This window comes from Oncorhynchus nerka, linkage group LG12 (genome assembly GCF_034236695.1).
Source record: "Oncorhynchus nerka isolate Pitt River linkage group LG12, Oner_Uvic_2.0, whole genome shotgun sequence".
NCBI lineage: Eukaryota > Metazoa > Chordata > Actinopteri > Salmoniformes > Salmonidae > Oncorhynchus > Oncorhynchus nerka.
Genome location: NC_088407.1, coordinates 3,723,749 through 3,750,499, shown reverse-complemented (window position 1 = coordinate 3,750,499; position 26,751 = coordinate 3,723,749). Strand labels below are relative to the sequence as shown.

The 26,751-nt window shown below is 46.0% G+C and overlaps 1 protein-coding gene across 1 annotated transcript in view; it reads right to left on the bottom strand.

The window, feature by feature from the left end:
- Nucleotides 1-26,457, bottom strand: part of rigi (RNA sensor RIG-I) — a 67,085-nt gene extending 40,628 nt beyond the window's left edge. The window contains exons 1-4 of the mRNA XM_065025145.1: nucleotides 26,229-26,457; nucleotides 21,415-21,546; nucleotides 21,100-21,281; nucleotides 5,900-6,050 (exon numbers count right to left, since the gene is read on the bottom strand). Coding sequence (XP_064881217.1) covers nucleotides 5,900-6,050; nucleotides 21,100-21,281; nucleotides 21,415-21,546; nucleotides 26,229-26,334 — 571 coding nt within the window. The 5' untranslated portion in view covers nucleotides 26,335-26,457. The remainder of the gene's footprint in view (nucleotides 1-5,899; nucleotides 6,051-21,099; nucleotides 21,282-21,414; nucleotides 21,547-26,228) is intronic.
- Between the last annotated feature and the right edge of the window lie 294 nt (nucleotides 26,458-26,751).

Here is a 26,751-nt window from a genome sequence, read left to right as displayed (position 1 = left end):
TAGAGTGTCTCTGTTAGTGTCTCTGTTAGAATGTGTCTGTTAGAGTGTCTCTGTTAGAGTGTGTCTGTTAGAGTGTGTCTGTTAGAGTGTATGTTAGAGTGTCTCTGTTAGAGTGTGTCTGTTAGAGTGTGTCTGTTAGAGTGTGTCTGTTAGCGTGTCTGTTAGTGTGTCTGTTAGAGTGTCTGTTAGTGTGTGTCTGTGTGTCTGTTAGAGTGTCTGTTAGAGTGTCTGTTAGAGTGTCTGTTAGTGTGTCCGTTAGAGTGTCTGTTAGAGTGTGTCTGTTAGAGTGTGTCTGTTAGAGTGTGTCTGTTAGAGTGTCTGTTAGAGTGTGTCTGTGTGTCTGTTAGAGTGTCTGTTAGTGTGTGTCTGTTAGTGTGTCTGTTAGAGTGTGTCTGTTAGAGTGTGTCTGTTAGAGTGTGTCTGTTAGAGTGTCTCTGTTAGAGTGTGTCTGTTAGAGTGTGTCTGTTAGAGTGTGTCTGTTAGAGTGTCTGTTAGAGTGTGTCTGTTAGAGTGTCTCTGTTAGAGTGTGTCTGTTAGTGTGTCTGTTAGAGTGTGTCTGTTAGAGTGTGTCTGTTAGAGTGTGTCTGTTAGAGTGTGTCTGTTAGAGTGTCTCTGTTAGTGTGTCTGTTAGAGTGTGTCTGTTAGAGTGTGTCTGTTAGAGTGTGTCTGTTAGAGTGTGTCTGTTAGTGTGTCTGTTAGAGTGTGTCTGTTAGAGTGTCTCTGTTAGTGTGTCTGTTAGAGTGTGTCTGTTAGAGTGTCTGTTAGTGTGTCTGTTAGAGTGTGTCTGTTAGAGAGTGTCTGTTAGTGTGTGTCTGTGTGTCTGTTAGAGTGTCTGTTAGAGTGTCTGTTAGAGTGTCTGTTAGAGAGTGTCTGTTAGTGTGTCTGTTAGAGTGTGTCTGTTAGAGTGTGTCTGTTAGTGTGTGTCTGTTAGAGTGTGTCTGTTAGAGTGTCTGTTAGAGTGTGTCTGTTAGAGTGTGTCTGTTAGAGTGTGTCTGTTAGAGTGTGTCTGTTAGAGTGTCTGTTAGAGTGTCTCTGTTAGAGTGTGTCTGTTAGAGTGTCTGTTAGAGTGTGTCTGTGTGTCTGTTAGAGTGTCTGTTAGTGTGTCTGTTAGAGTGTCTGTTAGAGTGTCTGTTAGTGTGTGTCTGTTAGAGTGTGTCTGTGTGTCTGTTAGAGAGTGTCTGTTAGTGTGTGTCTGAGTGTCTGTTAGAGTGTCTGTTAGAGTGTGTCTGTTAGAGTGTCTGTTAGTGTGTCTGTTAGAGTGTCTGTTAGAGTGTGTATGTTAGAGTGTGTCTGTTAGTGTGTCTGTTAGAGTGTGTCTGTTAGAGTGTGTCTGTTAGAGTGTGTCTGTTAGAGTGTGTCTGTTAGAGTGTGTCTGTTAGAGTGTGTCTGTTAGAGTGTGTCTGTTAGAGTGTGTCTGTTAGTGTGTCTGTTAGTGTGTCTGTTAGAGTGTGTCTGTTAGAGTGTGTCTGTTAGAGTGTCTCTGTTAGAGTGTGTCTGTTAGAGTGTGTCTGTTAGAGTGTGTCTGTTAGAGTGTGTCTGTTAGAGTGTCTGTTAGAGTGTCTGTTAGAGTGTCTCTGTTAGAGTGTGTCTGTTAGTGTGTCTGTTAGAGTGTGTCTGTTAGAGTGTGTCTGTTAGAGTGTGTCTGTTAGAGTGTGTCTGTTAGAGTGTGTCTGTTAGAGTGTGTCTGTTAGTGTGTCTGTTAGTGTGTCTGTTAGAGTGTCTCTGTTAGAGTGTCTCTGTTAGAATGTGTCTGTTAGAATGTGTCTGTTAGAGTGTCTGTTAGAGTGTCTGTTAGTGTGTCTGTTAGTGTGTCTGTTAGAGTGTGTCTGTTAGAGAGTGTCTGTTAGTGTGTGTCTGTGTGTCTGTTAGAGTGTCTGTTAGAGTGTCTGTTAGAGAGTGTCTGTTAGAGTGTGTCTGTTAGAGTGTGTCTGTTAGAGTGTGTCTGTTAGAGTGTGTCTGTTAGTGTGTGTCTGTTAGAGTGTGTCTGTTAGAGTGTGTCTGTTAGAGTGTCTGTTAGAGTGTCTCTGTTAGAGTGTGTCTGTTAGAGTGTCTGTTAGAGTGTGTCTGTTAGAGTGTCTGTTAGAGTGTGTCTGTGTGTCTGTTAGTGTGTGTCTGAGTGTCTGTTAGAGTGTCTGTTAGAGTGTGTCTGTTAGAGTGTCTGTTAGTGTGTCTGTTAGAGTGTCTGTTAGAGTGTGTATGTTAGAGTGTGTCTGTTAGTGTGTCTGTTAGAGTGTGTCTGTTAGAGTGTGTCTGTTAGAGTGTCTCTGTTAGTGTGTCTGTTAGAGTGTGTCTGTTAGAGTGTGTCTGTTAGAGTGTGTCTGTTAGAGTGTGTCTGTTAGTGTGTCTGTTAGAGTGTGTCTGTTAGAGTGTCTCTGTTAGTGTGTCTGTTAGAGTGTGTCTGTTAGAGTGTCTGTTAGAGTGTCTGTTAGTGTGTCTGTTAGAGTGTCTGTTAGAGTGTGTCTGTTAGAGTGTGTCTGTTAGTGTGTCTGTTAGAGTGTGTATGTTAGAGTGTGTCTGTTAGAGTGTGTCTGTTAGAGTGTGTCTGTTAGAGTGTGTCTGTTAGAGTGTGTCTGTTAGAGTGTGTCTGTTAGTGTGTCTGTTAGAGTGTGTCTGTTAGAGTGTGTCTGTTAGTGTGTCTGTTAGAGTGTGTCTGTTAGAGTGTCTCTGTTAGTGTGTCTGTTAGAGTGTGTCTGTTAGAGTGTGTCTGTTAGTGTGTGTCTGTTAGTGTGTCTGTTAGAGTGTGTCTGTTAGAGTGTCTGTTAGAGTGTGTCTGTTAGAGTGTGTGTCTGTTAGAGTGTCTGTTAGAGTGTCTGTTAGAGTGTCTGTTAGAGTGTGTCTGTTAGAGTGTGTCTGTTAGTGTGTGTCTGTTAGAGTGTGTCTGTTAGAGTGTGTCTGTTAGAGTGTCTGTTAGAGTGTGTCTGTTAGTGTCTGTTAGAGTGTCTGTTAGAGTGTCTGTTAGAGTGTGTCTGTTAGTGTGTCTGTTAGAGTGTGTCTGTTAGAGTGTGTCTGTTAGAGTGTGTCTGTTAGAGTGTGTCTGTTAGAGTGTGTCTGTTAGAGTGTCTGTTAGAGTGTGTCTGTTAGAGTGTGTCTGTTAGAGTGTGTCTGTTAGAGTGTCTGTTAGAGTGTGTCTGTTAGAGTGTGTCTGTTAGAGTGTCTCTGTTAGTGTGTCTGTTAGAGTGTGTCTGTTAGAGTGTCTGTTAGTGTGTCTGTTAGAGTGTGTCTGTTAGAGAGTGTCTGTTAGTGTGTGTCTGTGTGTCTGTTAGAGTGTCTGTTAGAGTGTCTGTTAGAGTGTCTGTTAGAGAGTGTCTGTTAGTGTGTCTGTTAGAGTGTGTCTGTTAGAGTGTGTCTGTTAGTGTGTGTCTGTTAGAGTGTGTCTGTTAGAGTGTGTCTGTTAGAGTGTCTGTTAGAGTGTGTCTGTTAGAGTGTGTCTGTTAGAGTGTCTCTGTTAGTGTGTCTGTTAGAGTGTGTCTGTTAGAGTGTCTGTTAGAGTGTCTGTTAGTGTGTCTGTTAGAGTGTCTGTTAGAGTGTGTCTGTTAGAGTGTGTCTGTTAGTGTGTCTGTTAGAGTGTGTATGTTAGAGTGTGTCTGTTAGAGTGTGTCTGTTAGAGTGTGTCTGTTAGAGTGTCTCTGTTAGTGTGTCTGTTAGAGTGTGTCTGTTAGAGTGTGTCTGTTAGAGTGTGTCTGTTAGTGTGTCTGTTAGAGTGTGTCTGTTAGAGTGTCTCTGTTAGTGTGTCTGTTAGAGTGTGTCTGTTAGAGTGTCTGTTAGTGTGTCTGTTAGTGTGTCTGTTAGAGTGTGTCTGTTAGAGTGTCTGTTAGAGAGTGTCTGTTAGTGTGTGTCTGTGTGTCTGTTAGAGTGTCTGTTAGAGTGTGTCTGTTAGAGTGTCTGTTAGAGTGTCTGTTAGAGTGTCTGTTAGAGAGTGTCTGTTAGTGTGTCTGTTAGAGTGTGTCTGTTAGAGTGTGTCTGTTAGTGTGTGTCTGTTAGAGTGTGTCTGTTAGAGTGTGTCTGTTAGAGTGTCTGTTAGAGTGTGTCTGTTAGAGTGTCTGTTAGAGTGTGTCTGTTAGAGTGTCTCTGTTAGAGTGTGTCTGTTAGTGTGTCTGTTAGAGTGTGTCTGTTAGAGTGTGTCTGTTAGAGTGTGTCTGTTAGAGTGTGTCTGTTAGAGTGTCTCTGTTAGTGTGTCTGTTAGAGTGTGTCTGTTAGAGTGTGTCTGTTAGAGTGTGTCTGTTAGAGTGTGTCTGTTAGTGTGTCTGTTAGAGTGTGTCTGTTAGAGTGTCTCTGTTAGTGTGTCTGTTAGAGTGTGTCTGTTAGAGTGTCTGTTAGTGTGTCTGTTAGAGTGTGTCTGTTAGAGAGTGTCTGTTAGTGTGTGTCTGTGTGTCTGTTAGAGTGTCTGTTAGAGAGTGTCTGTTAGTGTGTCTGTTAGAGTGTGTCTGTTAGAGTGTGTCTGTTAGTGTGTGTCTGTTAGAGTGTGTCTGTTAGAGTGTGTCTGTTAGAGTGTCTGTTAGAGTGTGTCTGTTAGAGTGTCTGTTAGAGTGTGTCTGTTAGAGTGTGTCTGTTAGAGTGTCTGTTAGAGTGTCTCTGTTAGAGTGTGTCTGTTAGAGTGTCTGTTAGAGTGTGTCTGTGTGTCTGTTAGAGTGTCTGTTAGTGTGTCTGTTAGAGTGTCTGTTAGAGTGTCTGTTAGTGTGTGTCTGTTAGAGTGTGTCTGTTAGTGTGTGTCTGTTAGAGTGTGTCTGTTAGAGTGTCTGTTAGAGTGTGTCTGTTAGAGTGTGTCTGTTAGAGTGTCTGTTAGAGTGTGTCTGTTAGAGTGTCTGTTAGAGTGTGTCTGTGTGTCTGTTAGAGTGTCTGTTAGTGTGTCTGTTAGTGTGTGTCTGTTAGAGTGTGTCTGTGTGTCTGTTAGAGAGTGTCTGTTAGTGTGTGTCTGAGTGTCTGTTAGAGTGTCTGTTAGAGTGTGTCTGTTAGAGTGTCTGTTAGAGTGTGTCTGTTAGAGTGTGTCTGTTAGTGTGTCTGTTAGAGTGTGTCTGTTAGAGTGTATCTGTTAGAGTGTCTATGTTAGTGTGTCTGTTAGAGTGTGTCTGTTAGAGTGTGTCTGTTAGAGTGTGTCTGTTAGAGTGTGTCTGTTAGTGTGTCTGTTAGAGTGTGTCTGTTAGAGTGTCTCTGTTAGTGTGTCTGTTAGAGTGTGTCTGTTAGAGTGTCTGTTAGAGTGTCTCTGTTAGTGTGTCTGTTAGAGTGTGTCTGTTAGAGTGTGTCTGTTAGAGTGTGTCTGTTAGTGTGTCTGTTAGAGTGTGTCTGTTAGAGTGTCTCTGTTAGTGTGTCTGTTAGAGTGTGTCTGTTAGAGTGTCTGTTAGTGTGTCTGTTAGTGTGTCTGTTAGAGTGTGTCTGTTAGAGTGTCTGTTAGAGAGTGTCTGTTAGTGTGTGTCTGTGTGTCTGTTAGAGTGTCTGTTAGAGTGTGTCTGTTAGAGTGTGTCTGTTAGAGTGTGTCTGTTAGAGTGTGTCTGTTAGAGTGTGTCTGTTAGAGTGTGTCTGTTAGAGAGTGTCTGTTAGTGTGTCTGTTAGAGTGTGTCTGTTAGAGTGTGTCTGTTAGAGTGTCTGTTATAGTGTGTCTGTTATAGTGTGTCTGTTAGAGTGTGTCTGTTAGAGTGTGTCTGTTAGAGTGTGTCTGTTAGAGTGTGTCTGTTAGAGTGTGTACGTGTGCTCTCAGATTCCATGAGTTGATGTTTAATCTGTCTATTCAACAGGTCATTTTGCTGTTTGCTTGAGTAAGGACCGGGAGTTCCATGTGATCACGGCTCTGTATAAAGGGTTTCCCGTGAATTCGCTCTGGACTTGGGGACTGTGTGTGTGTGTGTGTGTGTGTGTGTGTGTGTGTGTGTGTGTGTGTGTGTGTGTGTGTGTGTGTGTGTCCTACCTGCGTCAGGTTCCAGTAGCTGCAGGGCATCAGTCAGTTCACAGGAGAACAGCGCCGACTTCAGCAGTTTGAACCAGTTTTGTTTATCACTTCTCTTCAGACAGTCAGTCAGCCTCTCTGCTGCTGCTATTGGCCCCTTCAGGTTCTCTATCTACAACACAACAATATAACAGTCAGTCAGCCTCTCTGCTGCTATTGGCCCCTTCAGGTTCTACAACACAACAATATAACAGTCAGTCAGCCTCTCTGCTGCTATTGGTCCCTTCAGGTTCTCTATCTACAACAATATAACAGTCAGTCAGCCTCTCTGCTGCTATTGGCCCCTTCAGGTTCTCTATCTACAACAATATAACAGTCAGTCAGCCTCTCTGCTGCTATTGGCCCCTTCAGGTTCTACAACACAACAATATAACAGTCAGTCAGCCTCTCTGCTGCTGCTATTGGTCCCTTCAGGTTCTCTATCTACAACACAACACTATAACAGTCAGTCAGCCTCTCTGCTGCTGCTATTGGCCCCTTCAGGTTCTCTATCTACAACACAACAATATAACAGTCAGTCAGCCTCTCTGCTGCTATTGGCCCCTTCAGGTTCTACAACACAACAATAAAACAGTCAGTCAGCCTCTCTGCTGCTATTGGTCCCTTCAGGTTCACTATCTACAACACAACAATATAACATTCAGTCAGCCTCTCTGCTGCTATTGGCCCCTTCAGGTTCTACAACACAACAATATAACAGTCAGTCAGCCTCTCTGCTGCTATTGGCCCCTTCAGGTTCTCTATCTACAACAATATAACAGTCAGTCAGCCTCTCTGCTGCTATTGGCCCCTTCAGGTTCTCTATCTACAACAATATAACAGTCAGTCAGCCTCTCTGCTGCTATTGGCCCCTTCAGGTTCTACAACACAACAATATAACAGTCAGTCAGCCTCTCTGCTGCTGCTATTGGTCCCTTCAGGTTCTCTATCTACAACACAACACTATAACAGTCAGTCAGCCTCTCTGCTGCTGCTATTGGCCCCTTCAGGTTCTCTATCTACAACACAACAATATAACAGTCAGTCAGCCTCTCTGCTGCTATTGGCCCCTTCAGGTTCTACAACACAACAATAAAACAGTCAGTCAGCCTCTCTGCTGCTATTGGTCCCTTCAGGTTCACTATCTACAACACAACAATATAACATTCAGTCAGCCTCTCTGCTGCTATTGGCCCCTTCAGGTTCTACAACACAACAATATAACAGTCAGTCAGCCTCTCTGCTGCTATTGGCCCCTTCAGGTTCTACAACACAACAATATAACAGTCAGTCAGCCTCTCTGCTGCTATTGGCCCCTTCAGGTTCTCTATCTACAACAATATAACAGTCAGTCAGCCTCTCTGCTGCTATTGGCCCCTTCAGGTTCTCTATCTACAACACAACAATATAACAGTCAGTCAGCCTCTCTGCTGCTATTGGCCCCTTCAGGTTCTCTATCTACAACAATATAACAGTCAGTCAGCCTCTCTGCTGCTATTGGCCCCTTCAGGTTCTCTATCTACAACAATATAACAGTCAGTCAGCCTCTCTGCTGCTATTGGCCCCTTCAGGTTCTACAACACAACAATATAACAGTCAGTCAGCCTCTCTGCTGCTGCTATTGGTCCCTTCAGGTTCTCTATCTACAACACAACAATATAACAGTCAGTCAGCCTCTCTGCTGCTATTGGCCCCTTCAGGTTCTCTATCTACAACACAACAATATAACAGTCAGTCAGCCTCTCTGCTGCTATTGGTCCCTTCAGGTTCTCTATCTACAACACAACACTATAACAGTCAGTCAGCCTCTCTGCTGCTGCTATTGGCCCCTTCAGGTTCTCTATCTACAACACAACAATATAACAGTCAGTCAGCCTCTCTGCTGCTATTGGTCCCTTCAGGTTCACTATCTACAACACAACAATATAACATTCAGTCAGCCTCTCTGCTGCTATTGGCCCCTTCAGGTTCTACAACACAACAATATAACAGTCAGTCAGCCTCTCTGCTGCTATTGGCCCCTTCAGGTTCTACAACACAACAATATAACAGTCAGTCAGCCTCTCTGCTGCTATTGGCCCCTTCAGGTTCTCTATCTACAACAATATAACAGTCAGTCAGCCTCTCTGCTGCTATTGGCCCCTTCAGGTTCTCTATCTACAACACAACAATATAACAGTCAGTCAGCCTCTCTGCTGCTATTGGCCCCTTCAGGTTCTCTATCTACAACAATATAACAGTCAGTCAGCCTCTCTGCTGCTATTGGCCCCTTCAGGTTCTCTATCTACAACAATATAACAGTCAGTCAGCCTCTCTGCTGCTATTGGCCCCTTCAGGTTCTCTATCTACAACAATATAACAGTCAGTCAGCCTCTTTGCTGCTATTGGCCCCTTCAGGTTCTACAACACAACAATATAACAGTCAGTCAGCCTCTCTGCTGCTGCTATTGGTCCCTTCAGGTTCTCTATCTACAACACAACAATATAACAGTCAGTCAGCCTCTCTGCTGCTATTGGCCCCTTCAGGTTCTCTATCTACAACACAACAATATAACAGTCAGTCAGCCTCTCTGCTGCTATTGGCCCCTTCAGGTTCTCTATCTACAACAATATAACAGTCAGTCAGCCTCTCTGCTGCTATTGGCCCCTTCAGGTTCTCTATCTACAACAATATAACAGTCAGTCAGCCTCTCTGCTGCTATTGGCCCCTTCAGGTTCTACAACACAACAATATAACAGTCAGTCAGCCTCTCTGCTGCTATTGGTCCCTTCGGGTTCTCTATCTACAACACAACAATATAACAGTCAGTCAGCCTCTCTGCTGCTATTGGCCCCTTCAGGTTCTACAACACAACAATAAAACAGTCAGTCAGCCTCTCTGCTGCTGCTATTGGTCCCTTCAGGTTCTCTATCTACAACACAACAATATAACAGTCAGTCAGCCTCTCTGCTGCTATTGGCCCCTTCAGGTTCTACAACACAACAATATAACAGTCAGTCAGCCTCTCTGCTGCTATTGGTCCCTTCAGGTTCTCTATCTACAACAATATAACAGTCAGTCAGCCTCTCTGCTGCTATTGGCCCCTTCAGGTTCTCTATCTACAACAATATAACAGTCAGTCAGCCTCTCTGCTGCTATTGGCCCCTTCAGGTTCTACAACACAACAATATAACAGTCAGTCAGCCTCTCTGCTGCTGCTATTGGCCCCTTCAGGTTCTCTATCTACAACACAACAATATAACAGTCAGTCAGCCTCTCTGCTGCTATTGGCCCCTTCAGGTTCTCTATCTACAACAATATAACAGTCAGTCAGCCTCTCTGCTGCTATTGGCCCCTTCAGGTTCTCTATCTACAACAATATAACAGTCAGTCAGCCTCTCTGCTGCTATTGGCCCCTTCAGGTTCTACAACACAACAATATAACAGTCAGTCAGCCTCTCTGCTGCTGCTATTGGTCCCTTCAGGTTCTCTATCTACAACACAACAATATAACAGTCAGTCAGCCTCTCTGCTGCTATTGGCCCCTTCAGGTTCTCTATCTACAACACAACAATATAACAGTCAGTCAGCCTCTCTGCTGCTATTGGCCCCTTCAGGTTCTCTATCTACAACAATATAACAGTCAGTCAGCCTCTCTGCTGCTATTGGCCCCTTCAGGTTCTCTATCTACAACAATATAACAGTCAGTCAGCCTCTCTGCTGCTATTGGCCCCTTCAGGTTCTACAACACAACAATATAACAGTCAGTCAGCCTCTCTGCTGCTGCTATTGGTCCCTTCAGGTTCTCTATCTACAACACAACAATATAACAGTCAGTCAGCCTCTCTGCTGCTATTGGCCCCTTCAGGTTCTCTATCTACAACACAACAATATAACAGTCAGTCAGCCTCTCTGGTTCTGCTATTGGCCCCTTCAGGTTCTCTATCTACAACAATATAACAGTCAGTCAGCCTCTCTGCTGCTATTGGCCCCTTCAGGTTCTCTATCTACAACAATATAACAGTCAGTCAGCCTCTCTGCTGCTATTGGCCCCTTCAGGTTCTACAACACAACAATATAACTAGTCAGCCTCTCTGCTGCTATTGGTCCCTTCGGGTTCTCTATCTACAACACACAATATAACAGTCAGTCAGCCTCTCTGCTGCTATTGGCCCCTTCAGGTTCTACAACACAACAATAAAACAGTCAGTCAGCCTCTCTGCTGCTGCTATTGGTCCCTTCAGGTTCTCTATCTACAACACAACAATATAACAGTCAGTCAGCCTCTCTGCTGCTATTGGCCCCTTCAGGTTCTACAACACAACAATATAACAGTCAGTCAGCCTCTCTGCTGCTATTGGTCCCTTCAGGTTCTCTATCTACAACAATATAACAGTCAGTCAGCCTCTCTGCTGCTATTGGCCCCTTCAGGTTCTCTATCTACAACAATATAACAGTCAGTCAGCCTCTCTGCTGCTATTGGCCCCTTCAGGTTCTACAACACAACAATATAACAGTCAGTCAGCCTCTCTGCTGCTGCTATTGGCCCCTTCAGGTTCTCTATCTACAACACAACAATATAACAGTCAGTCAGCCTCTCTGCTGCTATTGGCCCCTTCAGGTTCTACAACACAACAATATAACAGTCAGTCAGCCTCTCTGCTGCTATTGGTCCCTTCAGGTTCTCTATCTACAACAATATAACAGTCAGTCAGCCTCTCTGCTGCTATTGGCCCCTTCAGGTTCTCTATCTACAACAATATAACAGTCAGTCAGCCTCTCTGCTGCTATTGGCCCCTTCAGGTTCTACAACACAACAATATAACAGTCAGTCAGCCTCTCTGCTGCTGCTATTGGTCCCTTCAGGTTCTCTATCTACAACACAACACTATAACAGTCAGTCAGCCTCTCTGCTGCTGCTATTGGCCCCTTCAGGTTCTCTATCTACAACACAACAATATAACAGTCAGTCAGCCTCTCTGCTGCTATTGGCCCCTTCAGGTTCTACAACACAACAATAAAACAGTCAGTCAGCCTCTCTGCTGCTATTGGTCCCTTCAGGTTCACTATCTACAACACAACAATATAACATTCAGTCAGCCTCTCTGCTGCTATTGGCCCCTTCAGGTTCTACAACACAACAATATAACAGTCAGTCAGCCTCTCTGCTGCTATTGGCCCCTTCAGGTTCTACAACACAACAATATAACAGTCAGTCAGCCTCTCTGCTGCTATTGGCCCCTTCAGGTTCTCTATCTACAACAATATAACAGTCAGTCAGCCTCTCTGCTGCTATTGGCCCCTTCAGGTTCTCTATCTACAACACAACAATATAACAGTCAGTCAGCCTCTCTGCTGCTATTGGCCCCTTCAGGTTCTCTATCTACAACAATATAACAGTCAGTCAGCCTCTCTGCTGCTATTGGCCCCTTCAGGTTCTCTATCTACAACAATATAACAGTCAGTCAGCCTCTCTGCTGCTATTGGCCCCTTCAGGTTCTACAACACAACAATATAACAGTCAGTCAGCCTCTCTGCTGCTATTGGTCCCTTCGGGTTCTCTATCTACAACACAACAATATAACAGTCAGTCAGCCTCTCTGCTGCTATTGGCCCCTTCAGGTTCTACAACACAACAATAAAACAGTCAGTCAGCCTCTCTGCTGCTATTGGCCCCTTCAGGTTCTCTATCTACAACACAACAATATAACAGTCAGTCAGCCTCTCTGCTGCTATTGGCCCCTTCAGGTTCTCTATCTACAACAATATAACAGTCAGTCAGCCTCTCTGCTGCTATTGGCCCCTTCAGGTTCTCTATCTACAACAATATAACAGTCAGTCAGCCTCTCTGCTGCTATTGGCCCCTTCAGGTTCTACAACACAACAATATAACAGTCAGTCAGCCTCTCTGCTGCTGCTATTGGTCCCTTCAGGTTCTCTATCTACAACACAACAATATAACAGTCAGTCAGCCTCTCTGCTGCTATTGGCCCCTTCAGGTTCTCTATCTACAACACAACAATATAACAGTCAGTCAGCCTCTCTGCTGCTATTGGCCCCTTCAGGTTCTCTATCTACAACAATATAACAGTCAGTCAGCCTCTCTGCTGCTATTGGCCCCTTCAGGTTCTCTATCTACAACAATATAACAGTCAGTCAGCCTCTCTGCTGCTATTGGCCCCTTCAGGTTCTACAACACAACAATATAACAGTCAGTCAGCCTCTCTGCTGCTATTGGTCCCTTCGGGTTCTCTATCTACAACACAACAATATAACAGTCAGTCAGCCTCTCTGCTGCTATTGGCCCCTTCAGGTTCTACAACACAACAATAAAACAGTCAGTCAGCCTCTCTGCTGCTATTGGTCCCTTCAGGTTCACTATCTACAACACAACAATATAACATTCAGTCAGCCTCTCTGCTGCTATTGGCCCCTTCAGGTTCTACAACACAACAATATAACAGTCAGTCAGCCTCTCTGCTGCTATTGGCCCCTTCAGGTTCTACAACACAACAATATAACAGTCAGTCAGCCTCTCTGCTGCTGCTATTGGTCCCTTCAGGTTCTCTATCTACAACACAACAATATAACAGTCAGTCAGCCTCTCTGCTGCTATTGGCCCCTTCAGGTTCTCTATCTACAACACAACAATATAACAGTCAGTCAGCCTCTCTGCTGCTATTGGCCCCTTCAGGTTCTCTATCTACAACAATATAACAGTCAGTCAGCCTCTCTGCTGCTATTGGCCCCTTCAGGTTCTCTATCTACAACAATATAACAGTCAGTCAGCCTCTCTGCTGCTATTGGCCCCTTCAGGTTCTACAACACAACAATATAATAGTCAGTCAGCCTCTCTGCTGCTATTGGTCCCTTCGGGTTCTCTATCTACAACACAACAATATAACAGTCAGTCAGCCTCTCTGCTGCTATTGGCCCCTTCAGGTTCTACAACACAACAATAAAACAGTCAGTCAGCCTCTCTGCTGCTATTGGTCCCTTCAGGTTCACTATCTACAACACAACAATATAACATTCAGTCAGCCTCTCTGCTGCTATTGGCCCCTTCAGGTTCTACAACACAACAATATAACAGTCAGTCAGCCTCTCTGCTGCTATTGGCCCCTTCAGGTTCTACAACACAACAATATAACAGTCAGTCAGCTTCTCTGCTGCTATTGGCCCCTTCAGGTTCTCTATCTACAACAATATAACAGTCAGTCAGCCTCTCTGCTGCTATTGGCCCCTTCAGGTTCTCTATCTACAACACAACAATATAACAGTCAGTCAGCCTCTCTGCTGCTATTGGCCCCTTCAGGTTCTCTATATACAACAATATAACAGTCAGTCAGCCTCTCTGCTGCTATTGGCCCCTTCAGGTTCTCTATCTACAACAATATAACAGTCAGTCAGCCTCTCTGCTGCTATTGGCCCCTTCAGGTTCTACAACACAACAATATAACAGTCAGTCAGCCTCTCTGCTGCTGCTATTGGTCCCTTCAGGTTCTCTATCTACAACACAACAATATAACAGTCAGTCAGCCTCTCTGCTGCTATTGGCCCCTTCAGGTTCTCTATCTACAACACAACAATATAACAGTCAGTCAGCCTCTCTGCTGCTATTGGCCCCTTCAGGTTCTCTATCTACAACAATATAACAGTCAGTCAGCCTCTCTGCTGCTATTGGCCCCTTCAGGTTCTCTATCTACAACAATATAACAGTCAGTCAGCCTCTCTGCTGCTATTGGCCCCTTCAGGTTCTACAACACAACAATATAACAGTCAGTCAGCCTCTCTGCTGCTATTGGTCCCTTCGGGTTCTCTATCTACAACACAACAATATAACAGTCAGTCAGCCTCTCTGCTGCTATTGGTCCCTTCAGGTTCTACAACACAACAATATAACAGTCAGTCAGCCTCTCTGCTGCTATTGGTCCCTTCGGGTTCTCTATCTACAACACAACAATATAACAGTCAGTCAGCCTCTCTGCTGCTATTGGCCACTTCAGGTTCTACAACACACCAATATAACAGTCAGTCAGCCTCTCTGCTGCTATTGGCCCCTTCAGGTTCTCTATCTACAACAATATAACAGTCAGTCAGCCTCTCTGCTGCTATTGGCCCCTTCAGGTTCTCTATCTACAACAATATAACAGTCAGTCAGCCTCTCTGCTGCTATTGGCCCCTTCAGGTTCTACAACACAACAATATAACAGTCAGTCAGCCTCTCTGCTGCTATTGGCCCCTTCAGGTTCTACAACACAACAATATAACAGTCAGTCAGCCTCTCTGCTGCTATTGGCCGCTTCAGGTTCTACAACACAACAATATAACAGTCAGTCAGCCTCTCTGCTGCTATTGGTCCCTTCAGGTTCTCTATCTACAACACAACAATATAACAGTCAGTCAGCCTCTCTGCTGCTATTGGTCCCTTCAGGTTCTCTATCTACAACACAACAATATAACAGTCAGTCAGCCTCTCTGCTGCTATTGGCCCCTTCAGGTTCTACAACACAACAATATAACAGTCAGTCAGCCTCTCTGCTGCTATTGGCCCCTTCAGGTTCTCTATCTACAACAATATAACAGTCAGTCAGCCTCTCTGCTGCTATTGGCCCCTTCAGGTTCTACAACACAACAATATAACAGTCAGTCAGCCTCTCTGCTGCTATTGGCCCCTTCAGGTTCTACAACACAACAATATAACAGTCAGTCAGCCTCTCTGCTGCTATTGGCCCCTTCAGGTTCTCTATCTACAACAATATAACAGTCAGTCAGCCTCTCTGCTGCTATTGGCCCCTTCAGGTTCTCTATCTACAACAATATAACAGTCAGTCAGCCTCTCTGCTGCTATTGGCCCCTTCAGGTTCTACAACACAACAATATAACAGTCAGTCAGCCTCTCTGCTGCTATTGGCCCCTTCAGGTTCTACAACACACCAATATAACAGTCAGTCAGCCTCTCTGCTGCTATTGGTCCCTTCAGGTTCTACAACACAACAATATAACAGTCAGTCAGCCTCTCTGCTGCTATTGGTCCCTTCAGGTTCTCTATCTACAGCAAAACAATATAACAGTCAGTCAGCCTCTCTGCTGCTATTGGCCCCTTCAGGTTCTCTATCTACAACACAACAATATAACAGTCAGTCAGCCTCTCTGCTGCTATTGGCCCCTTCAGGTTCTCTATCTACAACAATATAACAGTCAGTCAGCCTCTCTGCTGCTATTGGCCCCTTCAGGTTCTCTATCTACAACAATATAACAGTCAGTCAGCCTCTCTGCTGCTATTGGCCCCTTCAGGTTCTACAACACAACAATATAACAGTCAGTCAGCCTCTCTGCTGCTATTGGCCCCTTCAGGTTCTCTATCTACAACACAACAATATAACAGTCAGTCAGCCTCTCTGCTGCTATTGGTCCCTTCAGGTTCTACAACACAACAATATAACAGTCAGTCAGCCTCTCTGCTGCTATTGGCCCCTTCAGGTTCTACAACACACCAATATAACAGTCAGTCAGCCTCTCTGCTGCTATTGGCCCCTTCAGGTTCTCTATCTACAACAATATAACAGTCAGTCAGCCTCTCTGCTGCTATTGGCCCCTTCAGGTTCTCTATCTACAACAATATAACAGTCAGTCAGCCTCTCTGCTGCTATTGGCCCCTTCAGGTTCTACAACACACCAATATAACAGTCAGTCAGCCTCTCTGCTGCTATTGGCCCCTTCAGGTTCTCTATCTACAACAATATAACAGTCAGTCAGCCTCTCTGCTGCTATTGGCCCCTTCAGGTTCTACAACACAACAATATAACAGTCAGTCAGCCTCTCTGCTGCTATTGGTCCCTTCGGGTTCTCTATCTACAACACAACAATATAACAGTCAGTCAGCCTCTCTGCTGCTATTGGTCCCTTCAGGTTCTACAACACAACAATATAACAGTCAGTCAGCCTCTCTGCTGCTATTGGTCCCTTCGGGTTCTCTATCTACAACACAACAATATAACAGTCAGTCAGCCTCTCTGCTGCTATTGGCCCCTTCAGGTTCTACAACACACCAATATAACAGTCAGTCAGCCTCTCTGCTGCTATTGGCCCCTTCAGGTTCTCTATCTACAACAATATAACAGTCAGTCAGCCTCTCTGCTGCTATTGGCCCCTTCAGGTTCTACAACACAACAATATAACAGTCAGTCAGCCTCTCTGCTGCTATTGGCCCCTTCAGGTTCTCTATCTACAACACAACAATATAACAGTCAGTCAGCCTCTCTGCTGCTATTGGTCCCTTCAGGTTCTCTATCTACAACACACCAATATAACAGTCAGTCAGCCTCTCTGCTGCTATTGGCCCCTTCAGGTTCTACAACACACCAATATAACAGTCAGTCAGCCTCTCTGCTGCTATTGGTCCCTTCAGGTTCTACAACACAACAATATAACAGTCAGTCAGCCTCTCTGCTGCTATTGGTCCCTTCAGGTTCTCTATCTACAACACAACAATATAACAGTCAGTCAGCCTCTCTGCTGCTATTGGCCCCTTCAGGTTCTACAACACAACAATATAACAGTCAGTCAGCCTCTCTGCTGCTATTGGCCCCTTCAGGTTCTCTATCTACAACACAACAATATAACAGTCAGTCAGCCTCTCTGCTGCTATTGGTCCCTTCAGGTTCTCTATCTACAACACAACAATATAACAGTCAGTCAGCCTCTCTGCTGCTATTGGCCCCTTCAGGTTCTACAACACAACAATATAACAGTCAGTCAGCCTCTCTGCTGCTATTGGCCCCTTCAGGTTCTACAACACAACAATATAACAGTCAGTCAGCCTCTCTGCTGCTATTGGCCCCTTCAGGTTCTCTATCTGCAACAATATAACAGTCAGTCAGCATCTCTGCTGCTATTGGCCCCTTCAGGTTCTCTATCTACAACAATATAACAGTCAGTCAGCCTCTCTGCTGCTATTGGCCCCTTCAGGTTCTCTATCTACAACAATATAACAGTCAGTCAGCCTCTCTGCTGCTATTGGTCCCTTCAGGTTCTACAACACAACAATATAACAGTCAGTCAGCCTCTCTGCTGCTATTGGTCCCTTCAGGTTCTACAACACAACAATATAACAGTCAGTCAGCCTCTCTGCTGCTATTGGCCCCTTCAGGTTCTCTATCTACAACACAACAATATAACAGTCAGTCAGCCTCTCTGCTGCTATTGGTCCCTTCAGGTTCTCTATCTACAACACACCAATATAACAGTCAGTCAGCCTCTCTGCTGCTATTGGCCCCTTCAGGTTCTACAACACACCAATATAACAGTCAGTCAGCCTCTCTGCTGCTATTGGCCCCTTCAGGTTCTACAACACAACAATATAACAGTCAGTCAGCCTCTCTGCTGCTATTGGCCCCTTCAGGTTCTCTATCTACAACAATATAACAGTCAGTCAGCATCTCTGCTGCTATTGGCCCCTTCAGGTTCTCTATCTACAACAATATAACAGTCAGTCAGCCTCTCTGCTGCTATTGGCCCCTTCAGGTTCTACAACACAACAATATAACAGTCAGTCAGCCTCTCTGCTGCTGCTATTGGTCCCTTCAGGTTCTCTATCTACAACACAACAATATTACAGTCAGTCAGCCTCTCTGCTGCTGCTATTGGTCCCTTCAGGTTCTACAACACAACAATATAACAGTCAGTCAGCCTCTCTGCTGCTATTGGTCCCTTCAGGTTCTCTATCTACAGCAAAACAATATAACAGTCAGTCAGCCTCTCTGCTGCTATTGGCCCCTTCAGGTTCTCTATCTACAACACAACAATATAACAGTCAGTCAGCCTCTCTGCTGCTATTGGCCCCTTCAGGGTCTCTATCTACAACAATATAACAGTCAGTCAGCCTCTCTGCTGCTATTGGCCCCTTCAGGTTCTCTATCTACAACAATATAACAGTCAGTCAGCCTCTCTGCTGCTATTGGCCCCTTCAGGTTCTCTATCTACAACAATATAACAGTCAGTCAGCCTCTCTGCTGCTATTGGTCCCTTCAGGTTCTACAACACAACAATATAACAGTCAGTCAGCCTCTCTGCTGCTATTGGCCCCTTCAGGTTCTCTATCTACAACACAACAATATAACAGTCAGTCAGCCTCTCTGCTGCTATTGGTCCCTTCAGGTTCTACAACACAACAATATAACAGTCAGTCAGCCTCTCTGCTGCTATTGGCCTCTTCAGGTTCTACAACACACCAATATAACAGTCAGTCAGCCTCTCTGCTGCTATTGGCCCCTTCAGGTTCTACAACACAACAATATAACAGTCAGTCAGCCTCTCTGCTGCTATTGGTCCCTTCAGGTTCTCTATCTACAACACAACAATATAACAGTCAGTCAGCCTCTCTGCTGCTATTGGTCCCTTCAGGTTCTACAACACAACAATATAACAGTCAGTCAGCCTCTCTGCTGCTATTGGCCCCTTCAGGTTCTCTATATACAACAATATAACAGTCAGTCAGCCTCTCTGCTGCTATTGGCCCCTTCAGGTTCTCTATCTACAACAATATAACAGTCAGTCAGCCTCTCTGCTGCTATTGGCCCCTTCAGGTTCTACAACACAACAATATAACAGTCAGTCAGCCTCTCTGCTGCTATTGGTCCCTTCAGGTTCTACAACACAACAATATAACAGTCAGTCAGCCTCTCTGCTGCTATTGGTCCCTTCAGGTTCTCTATCTACAACACAACAATATAACAGTCAGTCAGCGTCTCTGCTGCTATTGGCCCCTTCAGGTTCTCTATCTACAACACAACAATATAACAGTCAGTCAGCCTCTCTGCTGCTATTGGCCCCTTCAGGTTCTCTATCTACAACAATATAACAGTCAGTCAGCCTCTCTGCTGCTATTGGCCCCTTCAGGTTCTACAACACAACAATATAACAGTCAGTCAGCCTCTCTGCTGCTATTGGTCCCTTCAGGTTCTACAACACAACAATATAACAGTCAGTCAGCCTCTCTGCTGCTGCTATTGGTCCCTTCAGGTTCTCTATCTACAACACAACAATATAACAGTCAGTCAGCCTCTCTGCTGCTGCTATTGGTCCCTTCAGGTTCTACAACACAACAATATAACAGTCAGTCAGCCTCTCTGCTGCTATTGGTCCCTTCAGGTTCTCTATCTACAGCAAAACAATATAACAGTCAGTCAGCCTCTCTGCTGCTATTGGCCCCTTCAGGTTCTCTATCTACAACACAACAATATAACAGTCAGTCAGCCTCTCTGCTGCTATTGGCCCCTTCAGGGTCTCTATCTACAACAATATAACAGTCAGTCAGCCTCTCTGCTGCTATTGGCCCCTTCAGGTTCTCTATCTACAACAATATAACAGTCAGTCAGCCTCTCTGCTGCTATTGGCCCCTTCAGGTTCTCTATCTACAACAATATAACAGTCAGTCAGCCTCTCTGCTGCTATTGGTCCCTTCAGGTTCTACAACACAACAATATAACAGTCAGTCAGCCTCTCTGCTGCTATTGGTCCCTTCAGGTTCTACAACACAACAATATAACAGTCAGTCAGCCTCTCTGCTGCTATTGGCCTCTTCAGGTTCTACAACACACCAATATAACAGTCAGTCAGCCTCTCTGCTGCTGTTGGCCCCTTCAGGTTCTACAACACAACAATATAACAGTCAGTCAGCCTCTCTGCTGCTATTGGTCCCTTCAGGTTCTCTATCTACAACACAACAATATAACAGTCAGTCAGCCTCTCTGCTGCTATTGGTCCCTTCAGGTTCTACAACACAACAATATAACAGTCAGTCAGCCTCTCTGCTGCTATTGGCCCCTTCAGGTTCTCTATCTACAACAATATAACAGTCAGTCAGCCTCTCTGCTGCTATTGGCCCCTTCAGGTTCTCTATCTACAACAATATAACAGTCAGTCAGCCTCTCTGCTGCTATTGGCCCCTTCAGGTTCTACAACACAACAATATAACAGTCAGACAGCCTCTCTGCTGCTATTGGTCCCTTCAGGTTCTACAACACAACAATATAACAGTCAGTCAGCCTCTCTGCTGCTGCTATTGGTCCCTTCAGGTTCTCTATCTACAACACAACAATATAACAGTCAGTCAGCGTCTCTGCTGCTATTGGCCCCTTCAGGTTCTCTATCTACAACACAACAATATAACAGTCAGTCAGCCTCTCTGCTGCTATTGGCCCCTTCAGGTTCTCTATCTACAACAATATAACAGTCAGTCAGCCTCTCTGCTGCTATTGGCCCCTTCAGGTTCTACAACACAACAATATAACAGTCAGTCAGCCTCTCTGCTGCTATTGGTCCCTTCAGGTTCTACAACACAACAATATAACAGTCAGTCAGCCTCTCTGCTGCTATTGGCCCCTTCAGGTTCTCTATCTACAACACAACAATATAACAGTCAGTCAGCCTCTCTGCTGCTATTGGCCCCTTCAGGTTCTCTATCTACAACACAACAATATAACAGTCAGTCAGCCTCTCTGCTGCTATTGGCCCCTTCAGGTTCTCTATCTACAACAATATAACAGTCAGTCAGCCTCTCTGCTGCTATTGGCCCCTTCAGGTTCTACAACACACCAATATAACAGTCAGTCAGCCTCTCTGCTGCTATTGGCCCCTTCAGGTTCTCTATCTACAACACAACAATATAACAGTCAGTCAGCCTCTCTGCTGCTATTGGTCCCTTCAGGTTCTACAACACAACAATATAACAGTCAGTCAGCCTCTCTGCTGCTATTGGCCCCTTCAGGTTCTCTATCTACAACACAACAATATAACAGTCAGTCCGCCTCTCTGCTGCTATTGGTCCCTTCAGGTTCTACAACACAACAATATAACAGTCAGTCAGCCTCTCTGCTGCTATTGGTCCCTTCAGGTTCTACAACACAACAATATAACAGTCAGTCAGCCTCTCTGCTGCTGCTATTGGTCCCTTCAGGTTCTCTATCTACAACACAACAATAATAGCAGCAGAGAGGCTGACTGACTGTTATATTGTTGTAGATATATTATGACAATATAACTAGTATATTAATACTATATAACTAGTGTATTATGACTATATAACTAGTATATTATGACTATATAACTAGTATATTATGACTATATAACTAGTATATTATGACTATATAACTAGTATATTATGACAATATAACTAGTGTATTATGACTCTATAACTCACCGCCAGTATCTCTTGACACTCTCTCTGTCTGAGACAATCTCCCAGGTGTAGCAGCAGGTCTCTGGGTTTGATCAATTTGGTGAAGCGGGGTTCTATCCGGTCCAGAAGCACTCTGTGTAGCTTGGTGCTCTCCAGGGTCTGAAAGTCCCACCCCTTCAGGGCCTCACACAGACCCTTATAGTCTAGAGACAACAACATTAGCAACAATATCAAGCAGGGCCTGGTACCATCCCAGTTCGTCCAGGAGACAGACAGACAGACAGACAGACAGACAGACAGACAGACAGACAGACACACACACACACACACACACACCTTCTGCTTCCAGGGCATCTAGCAGGGCCTGGTACCATCCCAGTTCGTCCAGGAGACACACCTGGTCTAGAAACACCTGGGCTGCTGCCGTCACCGACTTACTCTCCTCTGATAGGATCCTCTCTGCAACCTCTGGAACGCGGAACACCAAAGGTTCATTACAGGAGAAGAAGAGGAGGAAAGGTTGCCTAGCGACTAAGAGCTCACAACCTCTGGAACGCGGAACACCAAAGGTTCATTTCAGAAGAAGAAGAGGAAAGGTTGCCTAGCGACTAAGAGCTCACAACCTCTGGAACGCTCCCTCATTAGGACACCCCCAGCACCTCCACCATCCCTCTATAGGACACCCCCAGCACCTCCACCATCCCTTCACCCTCAATAGGACACCCCCAGCACCTCCACCATCCCTCTATAGGACACCCCCAGCACCTCCACCATCCCTCTATAGGACACCCCCAGCACCTCCACCATCCCTCTATAGGACACCCCCAGCACCTCCACCATCCCTCTATAGGACACCCCCAGCACCTCCACCATCCCTCTATAGGACACCCCCAGCACCTCCACCATCCCTCTATAGGACACCCCAGCACCTCCACCATCGCTCTATAGGACACCCCCAGCACCTCCACCATCCCTCTATAGGACACCCCAGCACCTCCACCATCCCTCTATAGGACACCCCCAGCACCTCCACCATCCCTCCATAGGACACCCCCAGCACCTCCACCATCCCTTCCCCTCAATAGGACACCCCCAGCACCTCCACCATCCCTCAATAGGACACCCCCAGCACCACCATCAACCCTCCATAGGACACCCCCAGCACCTCCACCATCCCTTCCCCTTCAATAGGACACCCCCAGCACCCCCACCATCCCTTCCCCTTCAATAGGACACCCCCATCACCTCCACCATCCCTCCATAAGACACCCCCAGCACCTCCACCATCCCTCAATAGGACACCCCCAGCACCTCCACCATCCCTTCACCCTCAATAGGACACCCCCAGCACCTCCACCATCCCTCCATAGGACACCCCCAGCACCTCCACCATCCCTTCACCCTCAATAGGACACCCCCAGCACCTCCACCATCCCTCTATAGGACACCCCCAGCACCTCCACCATCCCTCCATAGGACACCCCCAGCACCTCCACCATCCCTCAATAGGACACCCCAGCACCTCCACCATCCCTCTATAGGACACCCCCAGCACCTCCACCATCCCTTCCCCCTCCATAGGACACCCCCAGCACCTCCACCATCCCTCTATAGGACACCCCCAGCACCTCCACCATCCCTCTATAGGACACCCCCAGCACCTCCACCATCCCTTCACCCTCAATAGGACACCGCCAGCACCTCCACCATCCCTTCACCCTCAATAGGACACCGCCAGCACCTCCACCATCCCTTCACCCTCAATAGGACACCGCCAGCACCTCCACCATCCCTCTATAGGACACCCCCAGCACCTCCACCATCCCTTCCCCCTCCATAGGACACCCCCAGCACCTCCACCATCCCTCTATAGGACACCCCCAGCACCTCCACCATCCCTCAATAGGACACCCCCAGCACCTCCACCATCCCTTCCCCCTCCATAGGACACCCCCAGCACCTCCACCATCCCTTCCCCCCCATAGGACACCCCCAGCACCTCCACCATCCCTCTATAGGACACCCCCAGCACCTCCACCATCCCTTCCCCCTCAATAGGACACCCCCAGCACCTCCACCATCCCTCCATAGGACACCCCCAGCACCTCCACCATCCCTCTATAGGACACCCCCAGCACCTCCACCATCCCTCCATAGGACACCCCCAGCACCTCCACCCTCCATAGGACACCCCCAGCACCTCCACCATCCCTTCCCCCTCTATAGGACACCCCCAGCACCTCCACCATCCCTCTATAGGACACCCCAGCACCTCCACCATCCCTTCACCCTCAATAGGACACCCCAGCACCTCCACCATCCCTCCATAGGACACCCCCAGCACCTCCACCATCCCTTCACCCTCAATAGGACACCCCCAGCACCTCCACCATCCCTCTATAGGACACCCCCAGCACCTCCACCATCCCTCCATAGGACACCCCCAGCACCTCCACCATCCCTCAATAGGACACCCCAGCACCTCCACCATCCCTCTATAGGACACCCCCAGCACCTCCACCATCCCTTCCCCCTCCATAGGACACCCCCAGCACCTCCACCATCCCTCTATAGGACACCCCCAGCACCTCCACCATCCCTCTATAGGACACCCCCAGCACCTCCACCATCCCTTCACCCTCAATAGGACACCGCCAGCACCTCCACCATCCCTTCACCCTCAATAGGACACCGCCAGCACCTCCACCATCCCTTCACCCTCAATAGGACACCGCCAGCACCTCCACCATCCCTCTATAGGACACCCCCAGCACCTCCACCATCCCTTCCCCCTCCATAGGACACCCCCAGCACCTCCACCATCCCTCTATAGGACACCCCCAGCACCTCCACCATCCCTCAATAGGACACCCCCAGCACCTCCACCATCCCTTCCCCCTCCATAGGACACCCCCAGCACCTCCACCATCCCTTCCCCCTCCATAGGACACCCCCAGCACCTCCACCATCCCTCTATAGGACACCCCCAGCACCTCCACCATCCCTTCCCCCTCAATAGGACACCCCCAGCACCTCCACCATCCCTCCATAGGACACCCCCAGCACCTCCACCATCCCTCTATAGGACACCCCCAGCACCTCCACCATCCCTCCATAGGACACCCCCAGCACCTCCACCCTCCATAGGACACCCCCAGCACCTCCACCATCCCTTCCCCCTCTATAGGACACCCCAGCACCTCCACCATCCCTCTATAGGACACCCCCAGCACCTCCACCATCCCTTCCCCTTCAATAGGACACCCCCAGCACCTCCACCATCCCTTCCCCTTCAATAGGACACCCCCAGCAACTCCACCATCCCTTCCCCTTCAATAGGACACCCCCAGCACCCCCACAGAAAACATGTTTATGTGCTGTTGTCTAACTAAGGAAGACATGTGGCTCGGGGAGAGAAAACATGTTTATGTGCTGTTGTCTAACTAAGGAAGAAGAACGACATACAGAATAGACGTGTGTGTATAATATGTGTGTAATGTATGTGTGTGTGTATAATGTGTGTGTAATGTATGTGTGTGTGTGTATAATGTGTGTGTGTATAATGTGTGTAATGTATGTGTGTGTAATATGTGTGTATAATATGTGTGTGTATAATGTGTGTGTGTATAATGTGTGTGTGTATGTGTGTGTATAATGTGTGTATAATGTGTGTGTGTATAATGTGTGTGTATAATGTGTGTGTGTATAATGTGTGTGTGTATAATGTGTGTGTGTATAATGTGTGTGTGTATAATGTGTGTGTATAATGTGTGTGTATAATGTGTGTGTGTATAATGTGTGTGTGTATAATGTGTGTGTATAATGTGTGTGTGTATAATGTGTGTGTATAATGTGTGTGTGTATAATGTGTGTGTGTATAATGTGTGTGTATAATATGTGTGTAATGTATGTGTGTGTAATATGTGTGAATGTATGGGTGTGTAATGTATGTGTGCCTGTCTGTCTGTCTAAACTTGAAAGGTTATGCTGCCCCCCCAAAAGAGGACTCTGTTCCAAGAAAGTGATTTGTTATTTTATAACTTATTATGCAAAGATTTTCTATTTAATGTTTGTTAACAAACTAAACTTTCTGTGATGTTGTGTGTGATAATATTTGTGTATCATCTTTATTTTCTTAAACATTACAAAATGTTTCTAAAATAAATGTTTGTTGTCTTTATGCTCCGCAATAAAATTGCCTTGCCGAACACCCCCCCTTTCTAATTTCCTTAATTTTGTAGCTTAGAGTCCAGTACTTTCTGTGGCACACATCAGAGTCAAATACTTTCCATAGAACACACGTCACATCAGGACAGGCAACCAAAATTAATAATTGATGTATGTGTGTTAAATTAAACCATTGAGGAGGGAGTCCAATGTAGGCAAGTAATAAACATTTCAGAACAACTACTAATCCAATAAGACATGGGAGAGATGACGAATTTTGGCAAAGAGATTTATTTATAGACTAATACACTTGAAACAAATAGCCAAACCGAAAACTTCAGACATTACTAGTGCCTCCCCCGCGATAAAACTGACATAAAAAAATTAAATGAAACGCAGCTTTAACTTTAACAGTTTCTCAACTAGCAAGCTAGTCGCAGCAGTGAAGAATTGAGTGCGTGCGCGATCACGTATGTCGCAACGATGAATAATTGAGTGCGTGCGCGTTCACGCGAAGGGGAAGTGTTCTGGCTGGGGGGTCTGGCAGGGGGGGTCTGGGACAACGGTGGCAGTCATTTCTCTACATGCAAACCATTTGTCAGCGTTACAGGCCGTGAGACACAAATGAAAACAAATCATTGTTTTGTAGAATTACATTCGAAATAAGAACAAAAGCATGTAATCAAAAGCTGACCGTGTCTGTCGATATGAAACAGGATAACAATGGTAAAACAACCGTATAGACTACAGTTAGTAGCTAAAACAACAGGATAGCAAATGTAAAACAACCGTATAGACTACAGTTAGTAGCTAAAACAACAGGATAGCAAATAGTAAAACAACCGTATAGACTACAGTTAGTAGCTAAAACAACAGGATAGCAAATAGAAAAACAATCGTTAGTAGCTAAAACAGGATAAAAGGTAAAGGAACAGACGACCGTTAGTAGCTAAAGCAACAAAGCGACATTATACATACTGTACCTGGGTGCAGGTAAGTTGTCATGAAGCCTTTGACGTAAGACGGTCGCAAAATATGAACCACGTATTCCCTACACCTCTGTAGATTGCTCTTCTCCAACTCATACATGATCGATGAATGATCGATGAACTGATAGCAGAGAGATATTGACTATGTCTCTTGCATTAAGCTGACAGCTGCTCCACGGCTATAGTGGTTTGGTGTTCCGTGATATTGGTCGTACTGACTCAGCTGATCTCCTATAACTGGTAACCACGCCTCAGCCTCGCCAGCCTGAAGAAACGAAACCGAAACTTCCCCAGTGACAATAAAACGAAACACCTGCCTCAGTAAAGTCCCTAGAGGTGGTAGGGTAGTTAGACCCAGATCTAGGATCAGTTTGGACTCGTTACATAACCCATTAGCGAGGGCAACACCAAAAAATACCAAAGATCAGTCTCTATGGTCGTGGTGAACTAATCTGTGCCAAATAACATTCAGTATATACCATACAGGATAGATTAAATTGATCAATAGAGGTGCTGC